Consider the following 25,484-nt stretch of genomic DNA (forward strand, 5'->3'; position numbering starts at 1 on the left):
GCACACCCGTTCCTGGGCGGGCGGTGGGACGCGGAGCTTCCAGGGCGGCTGGGAAGCTACAAACCCCCGCTGCTCTCAACAATGTTGTTCCTTCGGCCCGAGCTGAATTTTAAAAGAGAACAGGAACTCTTGAGTTTATCCTCTCTAATCCCTGTATCACAGAACACAGTGAGAGTGGTTCGCTCTCATTATTGGTATTACTCTTTAATTGCAGCGAAAATCCATCCTTTCAAAAGCATTAAAGGGTTGACGTTTCTTTTCCTGATACAAGCCCATATTCAGATTACATGGACACTAATCAAATAACCCGGGTTATTTCATTTGTCAACATGTTCATAAAAATTTTCTACCAGGCGTTAAAGGCATTTATATGGAACGACATCTTTCAAAAGCAATGTCGCTAGTCCAGATTTAGGGTATATTTGATTATGACAAGACGTTTGATGGTTTTATTTTACATACCAGCTGTGCCACAAATCGTTTCATACCTCAAAGTCCTAATTTTTATCCTGCGAGTATTGTCTATGAAGCAGTAGTTTTCTTTTTAAGCGGCTCTTGTCAATACCTGCAGCTCCTAGAAGAGCCTCCTATTCAAAAGCGTTGTCAGATGATGTAAAGGACAAGTGGGAAGGCGGCTTTGGAGATGGTTTTGTTTTGTTTATTTCAGCGTGCGCGTGTGTCTGTGGTTTTCCCCTCCAACTTTAAAAGGAACTCCTGGGTCTATGGTACCGCTACAAGGGCAATCCTTTTACCTTGTGGCTCGCAGCCGCTGCGGGATGGTCCCGCCGGGCGAGGGCTGCGGGCCGCGGGCGGGGCGGCGGTGCCGGGGGGGCACGGTGGCTCTGCTGGCGGCGGGGTCGGGGGCAGGAGCTGCGGTAGGCGTTTCCCGGGGTCTGCTCTGGGCGGGGAGCGGCGGGAGGAGGGTGCCGGCGAGCGGGGGCGGTGCGGCGGCGGGGCTGCGGCGCGGCTCTCGGGGGCCGGGCGGCCCCGGCGCTGGGGTGAGGTGAGGTGAGCTAAGGTGAGAGCTCCGCGGGCACTTGTCCGGGCGGGATCCCGGGAGCGGGAAGGGGCGCGGCGGGGCCCCCGGCGCCGCAGATCCCCCGTCCGCGGGGAGCTGAAGCGGGACCCCAGGTGAGCGGAGAGGCCGGGCGAGGGTCTCGGGGCCAAGAGGAGCAGCACGGTCCGTCCCGCCCGGGCTGTGCTCCCGAGCCGCGGGGCGCTGCGCTGCCGGGCCGGGCCGGGCCGGGCCTGCGCGGGGTCCCTGAGGCACCGGGGCACTGCCGCCCCTGGGTCCCTGAGGCACCGAGCACTGCCGCCCCTGGGTCCCTGAGGCACCGGGCACTGCCGCCCCTGGGTCCCTGAGGCACCGAGCACTGCCGCCCCTGGGTCCCTGAGGCACCGGGCACTGCCGCCCCTGGGTCCCTGAGGCACCGGGCACTGCCGCCCCTGGGTCCCTGAGGCACCGGGCACTGCCGCCCCTGGGTCCCTGAGGCACCGGGGCACTGCCGCCCCTGGGTCCCTGAGGCACCGGGCACTGCCGCCCCTGGGTCCCTGAGGGGCTCGGGCACTGCCGCCCCTGGGTCCCTGAGGCACCGGGGCACTGCCGCCCCTGGGTCCCTTGGCTGACGGGTCCCTGAGGCACCGGGCACTGCCGCCCCTGGGTCCCTTGGCTGACGGGTCCCTGAGGCACCGGGCACTGCCGCCCCTGGGTCCCTTGGCTGACGGGTCCCTGAGGCACCGGGCACTGCCGCACGGCCGGGACCTGCAGGGAGAGTCCGGGCAGCAGGTGAGGGCACGGGGTTGTCCCTTGCTGACTCGCGCCTAGCCCTGGCCGTGCCACTGCCCGCTCCGTGCGGCAGCGAGGGGCCCCGAGCGGCGGTGCCGGCCCGAGCTGCCGCTGCCGCTGCCGCTGCCGCTGGCGGGGGCGATGCCCGGGCGGACGGGAGGCGGGTCCCCCCGGCAGCCCCGCCGGCAGCAGCAGCCCTTTTCCTCCCTCCCGGCTCTCTGCTCTCACCGGGAACTCTCGAGCATCAGTATCACTGCTCTTTTCATTGGTTACAGCTCTCCTCATCCTCCGACTTCGACAGGTGATCACAGCATCGTGGCTGTTTTAGGTACTTACTTAGGGTCTAATTGCTTTTATGAAATTGGTGAAGTTTGTTTGGAATAGCTCACGTTGTTATTCCCTGTTTGTATATATTCCTTGTATCATGGCTATCATAGAGATATCCATAGAATCATATAGATATCCATATAGAAATTTCTTACTTAAGTTAGGACCTGCTGTTGCTTTCACTTTAAAATGTCACATTGATCTTCAAATTTACAAATCTTTACATTAAAATGTTTCTGTAAGAATTCAGTCCACTGAAAATGTTTGAAGCATTTTAATGATATTTTTCTGAGAACTGACAGCTACTAGTTGAAAGAAATGTCAGTAGAAAATTGATGAAAGGTAAGATTTTTAAATAATTTTGTACTTTTAGTATAGTTGCTTTCAAATAAAAAGCAGTTGCAATCATGCATGAAATTCAGAATTTAATAATAAATTATGTCTCAGGAATTTTCCTTTATTTTTGGCTTTTAAAAATGCAAAATGTAACAATTCACAGCTTTTGTTACCATATGTTAAGTATGATTGGTACGAGAGAGAGAAACAGAGGACATTCTTTTGGCAGTAGGGTGATTAAATTTATGTTCTTTAATCTATGAAACTACACCAAAGCATAAGCTGTCCTCTGAGAATGCAATTATTTTGTATTTAACCATTTTCCAGTATTTCCAAGCAAAGTAGAGCTGCTATAGAGATATAATTTTATAGAGAAGATAGTTTTGTAGCCATAGAAATACTAATGTAAAGTCAAAATATTTAGATCCCGTTAGCTGAACAGTAATATAACCAGATGAGAAAGTACAAAAATAAATTATGAGTAAGAATTACAGACTGTACCAAAGATTTTGCAAAAGAAATTAGTAGGCAAAATCCTAGTATTAACAGATGAATATTCCCATGTCTGTAATGCTGTGATTCTGTTAATATAATTTTCCTGCAGCACAGTCTTATGTTACCTGCAATTGCTATTGATATACACCAGGTCAAAGAACAAAATATTTTGTTGGAAAACAAACTATTTTAGGTAAGACCTATGTTAATTTACAAAATCACTTTCAATTAAAAGGTTTCTTGGCTTCATTGTAGCAAAAAATAACTTATTTATATTGCTTCCTGCAATTTCACCTTGAATATTCCTTCAGTTCTGTCACTTGCTCTTATTGGAGTTGACATCATGTAGTAAGTTTAGCACAAATGTAAATAAGATTAATGCAAGTTAATGCCACTTAGTACTGTTGAAGAAATCTTCAGCATCAGCCATGTGGAAGTAACTGATCTTTGTTTAAAAGTATTTATTTTTAAATACAAATTATGAACATGCAAAATCACAAAAAATAAACAGGTATGGCTATATGTACGGTTGTGAATGCATGTATGTATATATATGTTTCTATCTTTATGTATGTGCTTACACACCACATGTATATGCTTTTTTTTGTCAGAAAGAAACATTTGAAGAGACACTACTTTTTTTTAAAGCTGCCAAAATCAATAGCAGGACTCTTGAATAGGAGCATACGTTAATATATCTTTAAATTCAACCAGATAATGTAACTTCAGAAAATTTTTGAAAAAGAGACATCAGTGTGAATTGTATGAAGAGGAAAGACAAATATTTATAGCTGTTTTCACAAGTTACACATTTTGGTTTAGTGTGTTTGTGTTTGGTTCAGTCTGTTTGTGATTGATTCATGCTGTTTGAGTTTGGAGCATGTTTGGTTGCTGTTGTTTCTCCGTTTTCTGTGGCTCCATACAGGGAATGGTGGTTTTGTGTGCATGAATGCCTGGGTAAAGGAACAAGTGCACAGATCTATGTGAGAACAAATGTGTTAGCACAGATTGCTGTGGTCAGGGCTGCTGTTCATGTGAATTGAGGATTTTGCTGAAAGGAGGTGCACACATCTGTGTGACAAGTAACTTTCTTACACTGTGTGACAGATGAATAGCTGCCTTCTTTGTTCCCCCTCTCATGGACTAACATTTGCTTTCTGTTCTTTTGGGATGTCCCTGTAAAATTCAAACTTCCCATGATGTTTTGGAGCATTATGTCAATTGCTGAATGGTGAACAATGCCAGAGCAGCAGGTGCAAAACCGGACCAAGTCTCTGAGGTGACCACCAGCACAATTCATGCCTGGAATATGAAATACTGTGAGCTCTGAACTGAAATGTATCCATACAGTGTATGGCATGTACAGCTGTTCAAGCAATTGAACTTATGTATTCATAACATTTGCAGGCTGATAATACTCATTCCTGGCTGAAGAATTAAAACATGCTCCCTTTATCCTACAGAAAGACAGTTTATTACTTTATCCTACAGAAACCCTGTTTTTTAGGTCTTTGGCCTTGAAACCACAGGAGCGAAGTAGTGGATAAATGCACTGCTTCATTAAGTAGAACAGCTGTAAGCCAGTGAAGAGTCAGCCCTTCACACGAAAATAAATTCTTTGAAAGCCAGTAGACTACAGAGCTGTAGTCATCTCCTCTTTATGCACAGGTGGATTGTCTGATTTATGAGTGACTTGTACAGTCCAGTACCATCCAACAGGGTGCATTAGATCAGGCAGAGTGCCAGACAGAAGCATTCATTCTGTCATTGGGACCAACCCAACTGGAAAGGAATATTGACATTTTATGCATCATGAAGCCAAATTCCTAGACCCAGTCTGTTTAAACCACTGTGATTGCAGAAAATAAATGTACTTCATCCTTTCCAAAAGATGCAGCATGGTATTACTGTTGCTCATTGTCCAGTTTAAAATATCAAGAGTTCTCCTAGTGCCTCCACTGCAGTTCTTGTAGTCGAGCACTGGAAGGGATGGAACAGAGACCTCAGAGGCCCTGTTGTTCATGGTCCACCAGATTCAAAACCTCCAGCTAAATCCAAGGAGGCTTCATGTGGAGCTGTGCAGATGCTGTTGCATCACACATCCCAACAAGGGAGCATTAACCAGGCTTTCCAGCTGCGTGGGATAGCCCATTCCTTTCCTACCTACCACACTTCCAGCCATGAAAGAGAGTGGAAGCAGAAATAGGGGTTCAATGTGGATATTCCAAAAACTATAGGGAAGTTTGGTGCTGGGCTGCCATTTGACAGCCAGTGGGGTGAGAGAGTATGTGACTCTGCTGGAACTTGTTCAAATCTCAGTCATTTTCTCATCAAAGTAGATGTGATGCTCAATCCCCGGCATTTTGTTCCTGGACATCAGGTAAAGACGAAATTGCATCCTTGTGGTGGTCTTGAAGATGTGACGTAATCTTCATCTGCTTTGGAGAGGGAGGTCTACATATCTGTATGGCAGCTACCATGCATCAGGAGAGAGGCCACTCCAACTTCCCTATTCTCAGAGAAAATAAGAAGAAACCCAAAAACTTTTCTTTTAGTTCCCACTTGCAAACTGGTCCTGTATGTCACAAGACTTGTTGAAAGCAAATGTGGAGCTTGAGGTATTTGTTAATTTCCAAGCAGGGATTTTACTCTGTCTTCTTCATTATTCCCACTGAAGTTTGAGAGATTGTTCATAATAAAAAGATTTGGCAGTTTCATGATTCACTAGGCTGGGTATCCAGCCAAGATATAATGATGGTTCATCAAAAGCTGTCAGCTTACATCGCATGTGCTGGGGATTTCAGATGATGGAAGACAATCTGAAGACCACAGAACCTTAAAATAGTAAAAACTGGAGAACTGCTCCCTGAAGGTATCATGATGATACAATAATAAAGTGGTGAGTGCCCCATAAACATGAACTAATCCACAATAAAACCTCCATAAGGGCCCAGTTTCTGAAAGCTCAAACTGGACACCAAACTCCACACCCCAAGCTGCCTCCTGATCATTCCAGAGGAATCCAGGCAGTGAGTTTCCCTATTTCTACTCATTATTTTTAGGTACTTGTCAGATTAGAATTGTGCAGCTGCTGTACAGAGAAGTATGATGGAAGAAGCTGGGGGTACCTGGAATGCCAAGGGAAGACCATTTACATGCATCAGGCTAGTTCAGTCCTGATTTTATTCCACTCTCTTTAGATTCTGTTCATCTCTGCAGTCAACAAATTCCTCCTCGATGCATAATTGTATTTCCTTCTGCTTCTTCCCAGATGCCTAGCTCAGGTAAGCACCTCAGGCAAGCATGATTGAATCATGCCAGGAGAACAGGGGGTATGTTAGATGAGCAGTACATCAAGAGCTGTGAGGAACTGAGAAGACAGGTACTCAAAATATGCCCCAGCTGTAGCACTTGACTGAAGAAAAACCCCCACAGGTTTTATTATCATTCTCTCATTTACCTCATCAGTGCTAATTGGGCTGTTCTTAATGCGTGGGTGTAACATGGATGTGACTGGCAGGAAAGGGGCCTCTGGATCAGCCACCCTCTTGCTTCTCTGCAGGATCGCTGCTGAGATCCAAATTTGTGACCAGTAAAAATGGGAAGATGAAAGAGCATAGTCAAAGCTCAGAAATTCAGTGTGTATTGTCTTATGTCTGTCTCAAAGATGGACAGGTTGCTGAACCTGAAACTTAGAAATGAGTGACATATGAATAGTTTTTCGTAAAATCCAGAGACATTTTTTCCTTTCCAGGGTAATCTAAGACCTTTGCATACTCTGCTAGGGGTATAATATTTGTCTGAGGTGCAGCAAACCCCCAGATGGCTTTGTTCATCCCAGAAAGGCTGGGAATGGCAACACATAGCTGTGTCTCCAAGTGTTTTTGTACAATTTTCTTCATTTGCACTTCAGCAGTGAAGGTGCAGAGATATCATTTAATGCTCACAAAGACCTGACCTGCACCCAAGTTGAAGCACATAAACTCTTGTCTTGCAGAAGCAGCAAGCTAAAAGAATTTACTTGTTTAGACTTTTCATGCTTTTAAAGGACTTCTCAGCTTGTGATTGAATTTAGGAAACAGGGTTTAGTTTCAGGATTTATTTTGTGGGTTCAAGGATTTTTTTTTTAAAAAAAGAATTCTCCATTCTTTTATTTGATTTCCTGCCAGTTTCCTTCAGTTTTAGTTTTGATATTTCTTTTTTGCAGTTCACAACTTCAATAAAGGGAGAAGAAAATCTGGCACAGAAGAAAAGCAATTGTATAAAACCCAAGAATTGATTTTCTCACTTTTCTATTTCGTATTCCCTTGAAATTTCCTTCATCTGTTAAGAATCCTCAGTTCCATATAACAACAGAAAATAATAAATGCTGCAGACAGAACCACTCTGTCTGCATCAGCTCAATTCCTTTATTATCTGTAGTTTATTGTGCGTGACACTGTGTGTCTGATCATGGATTCCTCAGACCAACAGACCTGCTACTGAAATCAAAGGCAGTTTTGGCAGCAGCCATAGGACTGCACTGGCACAGTCACAGGTTATATGCTTCAGGGAAAATGCCTTCACACTTTGGAGCAGAAAGGAGTAAGTTAAAAGGTGAAGGAAATGATGGCTTCAGTATTCTATATTTCTGTTTATTTTTTTTTTCTTTCAGCTTTGTTGACATGGGAAATGCAGAATTATAGTGTTAACATTAACCTCTGCTCTGGAGAAAGTCTGGAGTAGATACAGAAATGGTTGGGATGATGCTTTCCAGGATCAAATACTTTCAATTATTTTTTAAGAGTAACTTCTATGCCATTTTTTAACCTACAGTTAAAATGGAAGTAAAGGTGAAATAGAAGTACCTAATGACAATTTAAAAAACCAAATTAATTTTAGAGAAACAGTTTTTATTATCTGCTTCTGGTTTCGATTGTGAAGAGCTGAACTAGCTAAATAAGTTCTGGCTGGAATGGTTCCCCTCTTGGAAATGTGATTGTTTCCTTCCCACCTGCATACATAATATTAATACAGGGCTACCAGTGCCTTTATGGCAACTAAGAAGCTCCAAATGATGCCACAGTTCAGTGGGGTTACTGTGGCAAGGAGAACTGGGTCAAGTCCTCTGAAAATAGAATGCAGGGGAGTCCTTGCTCAAATCGGTATTTCTACATTTGGGAAATTCTGGGCATTTCTTAGAAGAGCTTGCAGTGACATCTGAAGGCCATGCAGCAGAAAATCAGGAATCTGAAAATTCCTTTCTTTTCCTCTCTGGTAACATGTTTTTCTCATGAGATACAGGAGCTATGTATACATGTTTCAGGACGGCAGAAGCTGTAACCCTAATTAGTTAATGGGATGCTATACAAGTGCTAGGAAATGGGGAGAAACTAGGAGAAGGCTGTCTTTAGAGTTCCAGCTTGGAAGAACACTCAGGAAGCCAAAAGTTGACTAGCAATTTGTGTGCTGCTCTGGAGGCAAGCAGGCTTGGAGCATTTGCTGTGAGCTTCATCTATTTCATGTGCTTTTTGATGGAGCATCCAGAATTGCATAATCCATAGGGAGTTGCCTGCCCATAGGTCCTCGTTCTTTGACAGATCTGTCACACTTCTCAGAAATCAAGATGCAAAATCCATCACTCAGGGACATGGTATATGTGTATCAGACACTCTCTGGGGGATGAAGAGTCCATTAAACAGCAAATCCCTAAACTCATCCATATGAAGAATTCACATCTGTGACAGATAGAATATGGAGAGTACCCAGTGTCTAACAGGTGATCTGAGTCTAATGTGCTACTAAAGCACTATAAATATTTATTTCATTTCAGCCTCTCAGAGACGTCTGTGGGTGATCCCAGAGGGATAGGAACTGCTTATGCAGAACCTGAGTGGGAACAGCAAAATCGTGTTATGTGAGAGGGATCATGGGAAGCAGTGGCAGTTTGAGACAAGCATATAATTTCCTGCATGATGTAGACCTGAAGATCTGACCTTCACAATTAAGTTATGGTAGAGTTCTGTAAACTTACTACATAGTAGAGGAAGAGGGAATGAAGTCATATGTACAACAGTTAGTGAATTTGTAAGAAATGAAGGCACAGCAGATTTATTGCTCACTAAAGGAAGTAGTCAAAATGTGGAAATCAATGACAATCAACTACAAGAGTAGTCAGTTTGGTGAAATCATGGGGAATTCTCTGTTATGAGAATTTTCTCTCTCCTTCACTCACTGGGAAGAATGTGAGTGATTTACCTACTTCAGCCTGTCAAACTAAAATGGCAGGCATTCTAGTATACCTTCTCCATTTCTCATTATGACTCCATTTGTAGGTTCTTAATGAATTTCCTTTGACTATGAAGACTGACGGCAAAAGTGTGAGATTTGCATTGAAACCAGATTTTATAATTAAACAAGAGCTCAAGTACTGGATTCATGGTTTGGTGTAAAATTCTCATTCAGTCTCAAGTCTGAAGTCCCTGAAAACTTAAGGGAGATTTTATTTAAAAAACTCTCAAGCATCTTGACTATGGCTGAAATTTTGGCTTTATATTATAACCAGATGAAAAACATGTGGAGGTTCAAACTTACATGCAAATTGAGGGGTATTTCAGATTTTTCAGACTTATATTCTGGCCTACTTACACATGATCTTTTTTATCCCTAGCTAATTTCTGCTGTGTATTTTGAGTGTTTTGGGTGCTGCTGCTGTATTTCAGCAGTTCTGAGATCTCTGGTGGTGGTTTCAAGGTATGAGGTATGCACTGACTATTATACAGCCACCTCTGCACTGGCAGGTGCCACAGTGTAGCCACACTCCTGCTGATTCTGTGAGAATCCAGCAGATGCCCTCTGGCAGCACTTGGACCTTATGTTGCACACAGCTGTTCCTTGGCTATCTCTGGGTTTGCCATGAGTGGAGGCAGGACTGAGAAAGGCAGAGCTGGCTGGGGCGCCTGGCAACATGCTCTGGCTATTGAGATTTTCTTCTGTACAGAGTCAGTGAATATTTGACTGGACTTAATGGGAGAAGAACACTATGTGGATTTAGGCTTGGAATACTGCTAAACTTTCCTGAGTTTACTGAAAAGGCACCTCTGTGTGCATTCTCCAGACACCACCATTCTCAGACTTGTGGGACAAAGGCAAAATCTGTTAGTAAACTTTCTTTAAAAGTGCCTCATGGCTGGATTTAACAGCAGCAGCCATTGAAAAGTCATTTTGAAAAGTAATTTTTAAAAGTCTGTCATAAAAATGCATTGCCTATGTTGTCTGTGGGTACCTTCTTTCATGCTGCAGATGCCGAGTTGCACAATCCAGCCATAATATTACAGTGATACCTGTGATGCTTTTGTAGATCTTTATTGTTTGGATCTTGTCTTCATCTCTTACTCCTGTTGTCCATGGTCCTTTGACCTCCCTTCAGCTCATCTGTCTGATTTCCTTTGCTCCACCAGAGAGCTGAGAAAGCAAGTCAGTTAAATTCTTTTCTCTCAAGTCATGTCTCAAGCTTCAGTCTTTACTTTTGAGGAAGTCAGTATTTCAGTTCTCCATGGTAAGGGTGGCAGCTACCAGAGAACCCCCTACTACCCTTCACCTGTGCAGGGGACAGGGCTTGTTCCAGTACTGCCCTGGATGAATCTGCGCTTTGGAATGGAGGCCCCTGAACAAGGGCAGGTTGGAAAACCCACAGGATCCTTTTGCAGAGGTAGTAGCTCATTTTTGAAAGCAGTACAGTCATGTTTGCTCACTGTTATCCCTCAGCTTAGTAACAGAAGCTGAAATCTTGTGGATGTCATGATATTTGAAGACTGTCAAAAAAGATTCACCCTTTTTCTTCTAATGATGTTGCAGAGTATCCCCACTCTCCACTCTAACTACAGCAGCACATCTTCAGCACTGTAAAAAGCCATCACTGTAGATTTAAATCACTCTCCCTCCGTGACATTACCCTGACCAGACCCTATCAAACCCAGTACCTGGCCAGGCAGCTGACCTCCTGTTTGAGCAGAGGGTGGCAGAGAATGCCCCACTCCTGAGGAGCGATTGCTGCCCGGCAGGGTGCTCAGCAGCTGCGGCGATAGAGCGCCGGCAGCACCAGGGGCTGGGCGATGTCCCGCTCCGCGTTGTCACTGTGTAATGCTGAGCTGCGACACTAGATGGTGCGTTCGCCAAATGATTGGAAAAGAGGGATCTGGATCTCCCGGTGCCCAAACCTCTCGGTGGGAGGCTGACGGTAACTGTCCCATCTGCTGTGCAACCACAGCACGTCCTTCTCGCAACTCTTCACAAAAGTGACCCTTCCATACAAGACTCAAATTCCACAGCTGCCAGGGTGGCACTTTGAGACTTTGGCACTTAATACATGTAGGTTTGGGGAATTTTTTGTCTGATCATGTATTAAGTTAACAAGACAATTAGAAACTTGCATATCGAGTTCAAGGGGTGCTTGAGGTTGGATAGAGGATGTCTGTTATCCCACTCTTTCCCTTCATTATCTAGTCTTGGCCTTCATCCTTCTGGTGCTTACTACATACTGAATATCTGACCATGCATTTTAATATTTTTAAATTAGGGTCTTAGACCTTGCCTACAAGGAATAAATTATACTGAATTAACTACATTGATTTAGAAATTGATTTAGTTAAATCAGTGCAACTCTCCTGAGGTCTTTATACCACTTCAGTTTAACTCATGAGTCAGTGAGTAAAAAATCAATTCTGTTGGCAGAGAATGAGAAAGATTAGACTGGATCTTCAGCTCTTCTATCTCAGTATTTATTAGGCTAAGGCCTCTTCAGGGCTTGTTGCTGTTCTCTTTAATTTTCTCTGCCTCATGGACCTGACTCAGCTCTTGATGGCATAAATGAGGGATTTTCCATGACCTCCAGCTGGGAGCTGGAGATGGCAATATCTTTATTAGAAACCTAGAGAGGCTTAGAATGACAACTCAAGCCTATCTTCTCCTTGCTGCATACTGAGTTCTCAGATTGGGACTTAAATTGCAGAAGTTGTGTCTGCAATGACAAATATACTATTCTACATTCAGGGCTGGAAAGTTTATCCTCTAAGACAGGAATCTCTACTTACATTGTGCTAGGAGTATCACTATGCAAAGAATCATAATCTGATTTGATTTTCTCAACCACACCTGATAACATATACTTGATTTTCTCAACCACACCTGATAACATATACTTTAAGGTGGGATAAAAATTATTGTTTTCAGGAATTTCCACAGATTTTGTGCATTCTGGTTGGATAGACTCAGGACTCAGGTTATTCCTGATTTTGTAACAGCTTAACCAGAAACTAGACTGATATTGTACTCGAGTAAAAAAAAGCACTACTTTTACAAAACGTGTTTCAAAAAAGTCTTGCTTTATTTTGTTTCTGTTCTCTTTCTCCACTTTTTCCATATTTCTACAAACTATTAATAATAAGAAGGATATCTGAGAATAGGCTTAAGAATATGCTGAGTTCTACTCACTAAAAATTTTGCTTCTTATTCCCAAATCTTCTTACTTCTATCTGTAGAGAGCAGCAGTTGAACTCTTGGACTGTCTCTCTATTCCAGGAAGAGTAATTCACTTGTTTACAAACCTAAGATTTTGGTTTAGTGCAAAGTAATCTTTCTCATTCTGAACTGGTTGTTAATAGAGCTGTAAACTCTGTAATAACCAACAGTGTCCTGGCATACTCTTACAGTTCACCTACAGCTCCTGGGAATCTTGTAATTCAAGTAGTGATGCCACCTTCTACTTCCATCTCTATGCTAAGTGTGATTTCTTGTGTTTTTTACAGGTTTATAATGGAACTAACATCTTTGCCTAAATTCCTTTGGACAAGTGACAACAAGCTTCTGCATCACCATTTTCCAGACATACTGGCTACTGTTCATACCACACAAGACATCCCTGAAGAAGTTGTTTTTGGACCATGCATGCTGCAGAACACCCTGCTGGACACTGTAGCTTTCATTGCTCTCAAGTGTTCTGATAGACGGAACATCCACTATGTATTTAAGGTATGACAAAATTGTAAGTGTCATCATAAAAAGAGTTACACTGTCTCTGAGAAGGTAATTTTGCAAGGGGTAGGTTTTTGTTTTGTTCAGCACAAGTAACAGTTCCTTCAAAGAGAGAGAGCCAGTGCATTTCTGATTTATGTGCTATAGACTGGAAGGACCTAAGGAAAACTGTTTCCTTTGCAGGAAGAATACTTCTATGCTGATGATTGAGGACCTGCTTCAGATCTGACTTGGAATAGGAGGGAAGAGGGACAAATAGTTTAGTAACCTCTATTTCAGGTTTTGTCAGGACAAAGGAGGTTTATCAGGAGGTGTGACAGCCCTGTGAGAACAGAGGGGGAAGACTGTGGCATTGCACTGATTCATGCAGGTGATACATTCCCAGCATTTATTTACAGATCTAGGTAGCTGCTACTCCAGTATGTTCATTTATCCTTAAAAGTGAAACCACAATGGCAGTCAGACAACCAGCCCAACACCCTTTGGGCAGCCACAACTTAATTGCTGTTATGGACCTCCTAAAGTTTCCTTAGATCTGTCTGTGTTACAGCTACACTTTTCAATCACTGTAGGGAAAGCAGGAAACCCAAGATTGTAATGGACTCTCTAGCTCTAGTTCCCCAATTTTCTTTTTGTTGCTTAGCCACAGTTTGTCATGCTGACTACTTATCCTTGCTTTCTGGGGCTTGGAGTGCCTTTCAGGCACTGTTGGTCAAAGTGAAAACAGGTGTTTTGCAGTGTGAGGAAAGCCAGTTTCCCACATTCTATGGCATGGATGCATCTGGGAGAGATCCATGTTTGTCTGAGACTTCTGTGCCCTGGAGGAGAGAAATCTCAAGGCATATGAGTAATATAGAAGATACAGTTGTTGGGAGATAACCTGTTCTACACTTCTGCTTTAGACAAATTAAGAGAGAGAAGAAGAGGCTTCAGGGTTATCTGACTGTTTGAGTCTCTGGCACAAGTTTGCTTTCTTGAACAGTATTATCAGTACTCCAGGAGACCAACAAACTTTGGAGAGAGACCTGCCCTGAAATAAGGCTTTATTTTTGGAATATTTCTGTATTTCTCCTGGGAGTTTTGAATTACTGTAGAGAGAGCCTCAAAGGTTTTCTACATTGGAAGAGCCCTCTAGAGGGATGGCTTTAATGTTTTTCTACACTTGAGCTAAGTAATTGCTATGCAGCAATGAAATTGGATGCCTGAGTTGGCTCAGATCTCTGTCTTTTGGCAGTAAATACATGAAATTCTGTTCAAGTAGCTGTTTCAGATGCAATCAGTAGTCCCATATCCTGTTAAGTACTCATAATTAAAAGTAAACCTTCCAGAAATCAGGGACTACCATTAGGCTCCTAACTGTGTGTAGTAATTAATTAAAAATTCAATCATGATGCTATATTGTCATCATGGCACTGAAGTGCAAAACAAGAAACAGGTTTTCCTCTGCTTGGTATAGTACAAATAGAAAATACACAGGAATGATTTGGCAAGCTGGATTCATTATAACTGAGGTTTCTGTTCATCATAGTTCATCAGCACTCCTGCAAGACTTTGGGGAATATTATTTCTAACAAAGCTTTCATCATCCTGGGCTTTTTCATTTAGACCAAAGAGGGACTTCATAATTCTTTTTCTTCATTTTCTTGGAGACTTTAATTTGAGCTCCTTCACCCAATTTGTACACTTGGGCAAAGAAGATGCCTTGGCAGACATTGGCACAGGTAGTTCTTTCCAGCTGATTTCTCTGCCCCTTACAACTTCTTGGGGGTTTCAAGGAAGAGCCTTATTTTCTCTCTTCTCTTCCAGCATCTCCCAAGGGAGCCCCATTCCTCCATAGCTAAGCTATGACTGAGATGCTGGGTTGTGAAGGTCTTATCTCATGTGTGGGTGCAAAGGATCCATCTGGGGGATTGACATCTCCAGGAGAGGGTGGGTTTGCCAGGTTTATAGTGTCTCTAAGCACATGGAAAAAACTAAAGCTGGTTCATGCTTCTAGTTGGCAGCACCCAGATCTTGTCTTTCATCTGGTACTTCTCCTCACTTACTTGAAGCTCACTGAGCTCTTTCCTTGGAGTCCTGGTTCCTGGTGGAGCTGTGCTCCCTTTGACTTTGCTTAGAGCACCGGGAGGCTGCTTGGTATTTCTGAAACACAGCAACTAAAATATGACAGCCTCTGTCATAGCTATTAGTTACAGCCACTGTGTGTGGGTGGGTGTTCTTGTGTTGCTGTCAGGCACTTGTATTTCTCAATCATTGTTAATTACCATGGCATTTAGAGAGAACCAGTTTCAGGGCATGCTAATTTATCTCTTACACTAAGTAACTCTTATCCTAATGGTCTCGTAATATTTCATTCTTGTATCCAAGCTACTAATGTGATCAAACTTTTCAGGGTGGGTAATAGTCAGTAAAAAAAACAGAGAAATAATTAGCCAAAATATTGTTCCTGGTACCAAACACCAATGAATGGCTGCCCTGCAATTAGTGGAAAACAAAGAGCTATACATTGCTTGGGGTGAAATTTAGATCATACTTGTCATTAGACATTTTTCATTTGCAAACTTCTTCCTTTCTAAACAATGACTTAGTGCTTCAAAAATTAGTTTTTATGCATATAAATGTTGCCCTTGATCAACCTGTGTTTTAGCCTTCAAGCTATGAAAATCTTCCCCATCTTTCAAATGTTGCAGAGGGCACAGATCTGCTATGGTAAACACCAACGAATAACACATAAAGAAATAAATCATTCCCTATCCAGTGTAATAAAGTAACTAAGATTGGAGTCACATGCTGATTGAGGAAGACAATGCCACATGTTTTGTACTTACATTATTTCATTGTCAACCTGTGACTGAATGACTCAGGAGATCTGTGGAGTAAAAATTATATGTGATTTAGGACTATGCTGTAATATACAGACAGAATGGAAATTTAATTTGAGCAATAGACTCAATATTATTTTTTATAGATTTTAGTGCCTAACCTTACAATCTGAAAAATATTTTTGAACTGAATTTGTTTGGTATATTTGCATGCAACACAAATTGAAAGCAAATCAACCTCTTGCAACTCTCAGAAATTATTTAACAAAAAGTATTGATCTGATGAGGTTTATCTGTTTAGACACCTTGCAATTAATTTAATTAACCTAGCAAAGGTAAAAAAGGCATACTTTTCATACGTAATTTCAGTTATGAAAAAGTAAAGAGATCATATAAGTGCTTTTTAGTTGTATATATTAAAATCTGTATTTTATGTGATCTAGCCAAACAGATATGCAGATGTTTACTTGGGGTATTGAATCAAATAACCATGATTTTTCTTACACCCCCATCCATATCCTTTTATGTCTGTGAAAAACTCCACATGCAACTGTCCTAAGTGTGAGTTCATTCCCACAGTTTCACACTGCACTGATCCAGGGGTCTGCACATCACTCAGTCCCCGAGTGACAGCATTGGCACATCTCCTGACTCATATCCCATTTTCATATCCCAAGGATTGGGACCCTTTCTTAGAGAGGATCACACCTCGTGTACCTCAGTGATCCACACCCCATGGGGTAGTCTGTGCAGGACAGGGCCAGGGACTGACCAACATACCAGGCTCTGCTTTGCCATGGGAGGTTACACATGAGCATTGGTGTCTCCTCCTCCCTCCACACAGCTGTATTCCCAGAGCTCTCAGCCCCCACACTGGGGAAGCCCTCTCCCTGTGATGTCTTTGGATTTGGTGACCCTGGCAGGTGTATTGGGCTCACAGCTTTGTCCTGTGAGCTCAGTGAGAGGCAGAAAATAGGTTTTGTTCTTGGACTGGATGAAAATCTTCAGCCTCAAGACCTGTAACTTCCCTTCTTTGTCCTGCCTCACAGGTGGATGTTACCTCTGTGCACAGTCCCTCAGGACTGCCGTGGATGAGACTCGTACAAGCAGCTGCCAATAGCAAGGAGCAGAACTTGGAAGCTTACTTAGAAAACAGTCAGTTATACTATCGCTCCACCAGGAAAATCAGTAAAAATGAGGAACTGCTTGTCTGGTATGATGAGGAGCTTTCCAGCCTCTTGGGTTTCAATGAGATAAAAGCTCAGAGCCCCCAGAATGGTAAGTACCAAATTGCTGAATGCAGGGGTCACTGAGGACAGAAGTGAGTCTGCATCTTCTTTAGGAGGTGGTTGTCTTGTAACAATACAAAACATGTCTAAGTCTGGTCTGCTGAGAGAAAAGACCTTCTGCTTTGAGATTTGAGCTAGAGGCACAGAGCAAGAACCAATTTGCAGTTCTTGATGCCATTCTCATTGGTACTTTCTAGCAGAGAATGGTGCACTAGGGATTTTGAATGAGATGCTAAAATTTTTGAGCTATGCAATGGAAATCTATCCACTTTGATAACTTGGAAATCCTAAAAGTCTGAAGTATCAGTTGGAAATAGGCCTTTTTTAGCACATTGTGAAATCAGGTATAGGCTGATATTCTGTTTAAATCTTGTAAATGAGCAGATCTTTAAAAATACATAACAAACCTAACAGTACTGAATACAGCACAGTCAGCCTATTTAGTGTGGGATTCAGTAGAAATGAGAAAAAGAGCAAGCTTTAATTTCTGAAATGTTGCTGGAAATTCATTGCTCCAAAAGAAATGGACCTGGAAGTTGTTACAAAACTAAAAATCTAAACTAAAAATCCAGATTAGAGAAATATCAAGCAAGTCAGTCAGGTCCGTATCAAGTCTGACTCTAGCTGTAATTTGCTCCAAATTCTACTCAGTTAAACTGGAACAAAACCCTTTCTGCATTCCCTTTAGTTGTTTTAAACAAAGCTTATATAGATTGGTAGAGATATGTGTTAGCAAATTCATATGGAAATGTGCTTGCCTGTAAATTAGTATTAAATTAATACAGACACATTCATAGCAGGAACTGACTAAATCATTCCAGCTGGTTTCAATGTATTCTGTTACACACTGCCAGCTCTTTGAATTTACCAGAGAAGAGTGTTACTTGCACAAGAAACACTATATCTAGACACAAGACTTTAATCTCACAGGTATAATGTTCCACCCATTTCATCAGCCTTATTTTCTTATAAAAATTTCATCTTCTGTAGTTTGTAAAGAGATCTAAGCTGTGCTGAGTCCCAAATTAGGAATTTTTAGTTCTACTCAACCAGTTTATGAACTTTCCCAGGCCTCAGGTGCTGTCAGGCATCACTTGCATTTTAAAACTGCTGTGTTGTGAAATAATGTTACATGGATACAGTTTACAAAGGTTTTGATGTACCATATTTGTATTGATTACTGAATTTTGTAACATTTGTTCATGGGAAATCAATCATCCCAATGAGCCAGAGGTGCAGTAGATCTGAAGACCACAAGGAAAGAGTGTTCCTTATTCCTCCTGCCCATCACTGCTATTCTTGCTATTTGAACATCATTTAATGTGCCACAGACATGTGTGCCTTAAGGCATATAACAGCTTTCCAAAGAAGCATGAGTAAGGGCTTCAGGCATTAAGGTCAGATGATTTTTAATGGTATTAAACTTCCAGAGTATCCTAAAAATAGAGGGTTATGTAAAAATCTTTGAATCCTGGTCTAAAACTCATTATTGCTTGGATATATAATATTTAATGTTTATTCTGAATTAAAGCCAGTGACTTAGTTAAGAAATGTAGACCCAAATCTGGGTTTAGACTTCAAATCATTATAAAGTCTAAACGGTTTTATCTAGATCATGGTGTACTGGCCATTTTATCTACTTTTCTGTAATATAATTACATTTTATGTAATAAAACCTAGGCTTGAGAATCTTAATGGAATAATTTCTGCCAGTAGCACAGAAGCATGGAAGCAACTAAACGTGACATTTTGCATAGCAGGAAGGGACCTGGTTCTGCACTCACATTGGTTTTACCGTGTGTAACCTTGTATGACACAAGAGGTTTCTGGTTTTTTGTGTCAATGACAGGATCAGGATCTGCATCCACCCACAATTCCACCTTTGCAAAACTCATCACTTGTTGTCTGTTTCTGCAGAGTTGAGATGCCAAGAATGCGACCGAGTGTTTAAATGTGAGCATTCCTATCTGTCCCATGTCCGCTTCCTCTGCGTCCCAGAGAAGAACGCTCTGCTATGGAGAAATTTCCAGAACCCTAAAACTGAAAAGAGCAACCTAGCTGAGCAGACCACGAATTTCCACAGTCTGGCAAGGGACCTGGAAGTCAAAATGGCAGCTTGTAAAGATGATGCACATGGTCTTATTGGAGAAAGGAGAGCAAAATCTGAAGAGGCTGAGAACAACAGGAGCAGGAAAACAGTGCTGTTGGAGAAAACCAATAATTTGACTGAGGAACGTAACTCTGGGGGCAAGGAGGAGGTTGGGGGAGAGCATGCATTGACTGGTTCTTTCTGGAAGCTTAGTTCAGGGAGGCAGTCAGCTAGGAAGGATGCTTTAGAGCAGAAGCAGAGTGCTTTCACTGAGGTCAGGAGGATGAAAGAGAAGCTGAGGAATGAGAGACTGCAGGAGCCAGAGCTGGAGGATGGCACAGTCCCTCTTGGTAAAGAGCAGGTGTCAAAGGAAGTGTTGCTGAACTCCTCTGGTAGCGCATTCTCCTTTGTTTGGCCCACCAGAGCTCGAGGAGAACAGAAGAGTGCTTTCAGCAAACCCAGTAAGTGTGTAACAGAAAGAGCTGCAGTAAATTCTTCTCATCCCGTGAGTGAGTCAACAAAGAGCCTGGGGGAGCTGTCTGGCTTCATTGCCACTGCAGACATCATGTGCTGCAGCACTCTTCTCAATTCCAAGTTCTTTGTCAGTGATTTGTGTAATGCTCAGATGCTGCAGACAAGCATCACTCGGAGCAATGTTTTCCCATATACCTCAGAACCGTGGCCCAAGCAAGCAGGAGGACAGTTACAAAACACCACCACCACTTCCTCTTCCTCCTCCTCCTTGACTCTTCTTCCCCCCACCTTCACATCCTTTGGAGTGGCTGCCCAGAACTGGTGTGCCAAATGCAACCTGTCCTTTCGCATGACATCTGATTTAGTCTTCCACATGCGGTCCCATCACAAAAAAGAATACTCCTCAAGTGAATCCCAGTGCAAGAGGAGACGAGAGGAGAAGCTGACCTGTCCCATTTGCCATGAGTACTTCCGAGAACGCCATCATTTATCCCGGCACATGACCTCTCATAATTAGAGCTGTGCTGACAGATGTCACCAAGGGACCAGGCAGGTTGGATGAAGAAGGGAATGATAGTTCACTTAAATAATTTCTTTCTGAGTTTACATTAATTTCTTTCAGGAAATCACTGTTTACAATAACTTATAATAGATGCTTTGCGAAAAAATTTTGAAATGTTTACAAGAGTCTTAGTGGGTTTTAAGTTTTGAAAACTCAACCTAGCCCTTGTCAACCTATTTTTGAGGAAATAAACTAGTGAAATGAATCCACATGCAGTGTTAATTTGCAGAGTAGGGAACAAAATTATAGATTTGCAAACACAGTTGTCTTTGCTTATATTTGATTTGCTGGTGTCTGTGCAGTACAATGTAAATGCAGAAGTAACAACCACCTCATTGAATGAGGAACCTTTAAGCATTAGAAAAATCAGAGCTTATATCTGAAAAAAAAAAGTAGTTACTATTTCTAGCAGCATTGGTGGACTCTTACTCCTTTATGTCAGCTGAATCAGCTCTCTTACCAAATGTTTGGGGTGAAAACTAACATCTTACCATCTCCTTGGCTTTGAAAATAACCTGAATTTAAGACCGAAATCTATGATGGTCAACAACTGACTGGCAGACTGCCAAAGAGAATGGAACTTGTAAAGCTGAACATCCAAATTCTGTTCTAGGCTCTGCTGCTTTTGAAATATCTTTTACACAGTGAAATCAATGTAGGTCTATAAAAATGTGAGCTGTTGTCAACCTTATTGTATAGACAGGAAGCAAATGTTCAAAGATCTGTGTGACTTTATTAGGCATTCAGATCTGATGGGAGTAGAGTTTAGTCTGTGGTTTTCAGGTTTTAGATATACCAAAGGAAGCATGTTAGGGTATCTGAGTTGCAATTAGCTACTGATACATAGAATCTGCACACTTTAATTGTGGATGAAAGCGTCTGTTCTGATAACTGCTAGAAGAGAAACAGAGAATGATACATGTGTACATGAATTGCACTGCATTAGACCAGCTTGTCTATCCTCTGGTTTCTGCGTGGGCCAATTCCAACTTTTTAAATAAGGAAGTGGCATATTCTTTCTCTGGCCTGTCCATGAGACATTTTTCTCTTGCCTGCCTTGTTTTGAGCTTTGCTGAGTCTCAGCAGCAGATGCGTTTATACTGCTCAGTGTGGGAGGAAACACTATCTATTGTTACTGAAGTCCATCTAATCAGCCTTTTGTTACTTTTAAAATCCATTTAGGGGCTTGATTTTGATGGTTTATGACACTGTTCATCAAACAATCATTTCTCCTGCTCTTGTATGGTATTTTTTTCAGGTTGTCTGACGTTTTTCTGGCCTGTCTCTGAATGTCACCTGCCTCACCAAGGGCTATTATTCCCTTTCAGACAGAGAATGATCAGAAACCTCTTGTTTCCCAGCTGAGGGTAAAGGACATTTCAATATGCTCTGTGCATTCCACCATACTGATGATATACTCCAGTGGTTTTTGTATACTGGACAGAATTTTGAGTTACCATGACAATACCCAGCCTGATAATGCAAGTATCAGCAAGTAAACACATCTGAACGATAAAAGAGAGACTGATAGTCTTAGGCTGTCAGATGGAACCAACATAACACACTGTCATCTCTTGAGAAATTTCTTTAAGTCAGGAGATTGTATTCTTCCCAATATATTGCTGCTGAACATTAATACATGGCTGTTTCCTGTTAATATAAACATTTTTCTCATTGCAGGCCAACCACTGGCTGTGCACCCCAGCTTTATTTTTGAAACTGAAAGTGATAAAACTTGTTACATTATGCCTTTGAGTTCAGGAGACAGTTCTGGTTGGATTGTAACACAGCTTTTCAAGGTCAGTGGTGGAAGCTCTTCAACTTGAATCATTAAAAACCAAAATGAGCAAAGACTTTGAAACATGGAGCACAGGCAGCAACCTTGCATCGGGTAGGGGATGGTGTCATTTTCTTGTAATCTTTCCATCTCTATTTTGTCCAATAACATTTACTGTGTAAGGAATATATTTATGGCAAATTTTAATGGGCCAAATTTCACTTTACCTGGTTGCCAGCCAGTTTACTGTGAAGTCAGTGTCCATAAAGTGTAATGAAGGACTTTGTGGTGTAACTGCATTCATATGTGGTCAGGATTATATTTCCCATTAGTAGTTTAGGCCAGATTGTGATCTCATTTATTCCAGTGCAAATCCGGAATAATTCCATGTTGCTACTCCTGATTTATATTAATTACTCTAAGATCAGCCTGGCCCAGTATAAATAAGACTAAAGATTTTTTGGTACCATTACTGTAAAATGTTCTCTTCTGTACTTACTGAAAGATGCCGTGTTTTCTTAACAGTTTTATGATTAGAAACCTAGCTTCAGATTTCTTCTGGAAAAAGACAGGACTAGCTGTATAATGCTCCTCAGTATTATTTTGGCACATCACTTCAACATTACCCTGCTCCAAATGCCTGTATTTCCAGTGCACTACACCTGGTGTATAATTTAGATCACAAAGAAGCAGTACAAAATCTTACTGATTACACGGTTTCACTGATTTTGTGTTGGACAAAGTGTAGAAAATCAACCACTGAAACACAGATGCCAAGTCTCAAAACTCTTCAAATAGTGTGTTAGACCTACAGCCTGAGAGTTCCCACCAGTAATCAAACTTCTTCACTTTGCTTAAGGTATTAGGCTTAAGCAGGCAGCAAGGTTACAGGGAGAGATAGCTTCCCTTTGTGTTATGGAGTTGTTTTCTTTGGGGAAAAAAAAGGTAAGAACTCTTACCCATTTTCCTTGTGGGCATATCTCAGCTACAGTTATTTATATTATATTTATATACATTACTGTGATACCAAGCAATGTAGGAATGCCTTCTGTTCACAGAGAGAGAGTTATGAGGAGAAGCAGTTACGAAAAGTGGAAGAACTGATTCAAAATACAAAAATGAGGAGAGGTTTCTAATAAGCTTTATTTCTGGTACTTTCCTCACCTCCTCCAGCTTCGGGGCAGTGCACTGTGGTCCTGATCTGTAAAGACTGAGGATTTCCCTCTTGCACCATGGAAATCACACTGCAGGCAGTGTGTGCAATGCTGTTCTTGTTATTTTGTAGGTGGCCATCAGCATAAAGATTGCGCTAATAAATTCTTTCTTATTCTGAGGTAAAGGGAATTGTGAACTAAGGCTTATCTAGCAAACCAAACAATATGACTTCTTGTTTCCTGCTGCATCTGTGTTGGTATCAGTGCAAAACCCACAGATGCCAACAGCACCAGAACTTGATTCCCTGTGTGTAAAACCAGCCCTTGTGTAAAGCTCCTTATGCAGGCACAAGAAAGTGTTTTATGTGTCTCAAATTTAACTGAGTGTCTCATCTAAACTGAGTTACAGAAACCAGGGGGCTTATCCAAAATTTTTGCAGATTTTATTTCTTTAAATGAAAATACTTGTATTAAAGCTGAGTGAACCAAATATTGAACAAGCAGAAGGAAGCCTAACGAGACAAAGAAAAACAAACTTCCTATAATTGAGTCATGCTGGAAACTTATTTCCCCTTATGTCTAGAAGTCTGAAAATTCAAATTGGTGCAGATGAAATCCTGCTGGAAGGAAAGCATTTCACTAGAACAGGGGGTTTGTGGAGGACTGCATTCTGTCCCTGTGAAATACTGTAATTTTATAGCAAGGATCTCTGTCTTTTCTACGAGTAGAAATGCTAGGGAAGGCAGAAAAATAATTTTGTTTTTAAAATGAGAGGAGACAATTTGCAGTGACCTGACTGGTTCTTTTCCTGTCTTTGTTAGCAACTAACTGTTCATTTTGATCAAACAAGTGTTTCTCATGACGTGTTTCTGGATCAGTGAAAAAGGACACAACACAGTGCTGTCAAGCTTAGCTGTGCAGACTGTGTTTCTGCAATGGATAATGAATTTACCAAAAGGAAATGCCAGATTACAATATTTGTTCACTCACTAATCACTGATCCCTAATTTTTTTCTGATGAAGATGTGTTTTTCCATCAAAATGACACTCAGATGTGCTTTTGAGAAATATTTACATATTACTTATTTACATATTTACTTGTTTTTTATGAGTTAATTTTTCACCAATCAAGACAGTTTGTATGCTTCCTTGGGTCTTCAGGGCACAGTTTGGAAATCACTGGACTAAGGCAGCACAAAAGAAATAAAAGCTGGCTGTCATTTCTTGGTTGGAGTTCTATGAATGCTGCTAGGTAGTCTGATACAATAACTCCTTTCTTCCTGCCTTTAAAAGGAACATGATTAGGATTAAAATTCAGGAAGTTATTCTAGGTGGGATGATAAGAAAATGGTGCTACAAACTTAGAATTTCCATGTCAGCTCTGAAACCAGATGAGAGAAGGGTGGCAGTTTCATCATGTTTCCTGTTGTGTTCTTCTCAAATTGCTTGTCCCTCCCTAAAAACTTTCTAACTTTCTCATTTAAACCACAAACCATGGACTTTCCATAACTAATTTGCATTTGTGCTTTTGTGATTTTCAGACCTTTCAATGCAGTGTAATTTTCTACACAATTACTGACTGTAGTTCTATGAGGTCTAAACTCATTAAGATGAGCATAACTGTGACATAGCAGTTTGTGAAGACAGGAAAAATTGCTTTTAACACACAGGCCTTTGTTAAGCCTGGCAGTTTCAATATTAATTAGCCAGTACTATGAAATAGCAAATAATATTTTGTCAAGTAATAAAATTTCTCAAGATTGCACAATAGTTTTCCACTGAAATTGATCACTTTAGTGAACTAACAGCATTATTGATTTAAAATGGACTCACCAGCAATTGCATCTTCACTGTTTGTTTTACCAAGTGAATTTCAATTTCTAGACATATTTATTATACATATGTATTTCCCATATTCCTCTGGGAAGAATTTATTTGCTATTTGTGCCCATATGGTATGGCTTTTTATCCTTGAATGGATAGCTGAAATTTCCAAATATTAGGGTTAACAATTAACATTGTTTGTACATGACAGCACAACTGATTGTTTTTAAGAAAACAAAGCAGTTTATCTGGATCATTTAGATATTAAAGAGGATTAAAAGACATTAGAAGAAATACATTAGTGTTGTTTACTCATTCATTGACTACTCCATTTTTTTCCACATTAAGAATATTTAATATTCTTCATATGTATAACACTTTACATGAAATTCTGTATGGGTTTTAATTCATTAAAGTATTTTCCACAACACTGAAAAGTTTAACAACAAGCTAGTGCATAAAAATCAGAACATGAAAATGTCTCAAAAGAGTTCAGGTTAGCAATCACACTGAGTGTAGTTGGTAAGACAAGTAATAA

At 41.4% G+C, this 25,484-nt stretch overlaps 1 protein-coding gene across 2 annotated transcripts; it reads left to right on the forward strand.

Annotated features, from left to right (window-relative positions):
* The first annotated feature begins 944 nt into the window (after positions 1–944).
* ZNF488 (zinc finger protein 488) lies at positions 945–25,225 on the forward strand. Of its 2 annotated transcripts, none has more exons than XM_056495484.1 (4): positions 945–1,018; positions 12,730–12,952; positions 16,827–17,055; positions 18,984–25,225. In XM_056495484.1, the coding sequence occupies exons 2-4, from the start codon at positions 12,737–12,739 to the stop codon at positions 20,144–20,146; spliced, it is 1,608 nt and encodes a 535-aa protein (XP_056351459.1). In that variant the 5' UTR covers positions 945–1,018; positions 12,730–12,736; the 3' UTR covers positions 20,147–25,225. The 2 variants fall into 2 exon arrangements, with proteins under 2 accessions (XP_056351459.1, XP_056351458.1); XM_056495483.1 differs by having other exon boundaries at positions 964–1,131.
* The last annotated feature ends 259 nt before the right edge of the window (positions 25,226–25,484 follow it).

This window comes from Oenanthe melanoleuca, chromosome 6 (assembly GCF_029582105.1).
Source record: "Oenanthe melanoleuca isolate GR-GAL-2019-014 chromosome 6, OMel1.0, whole genome shotgun sequence".
NCBI lineage: Eukaryota > Metazoa > Chordata > Aves > Passeriformes > Muscicapidae > Oenanthe > Oenanthe melanoleuca.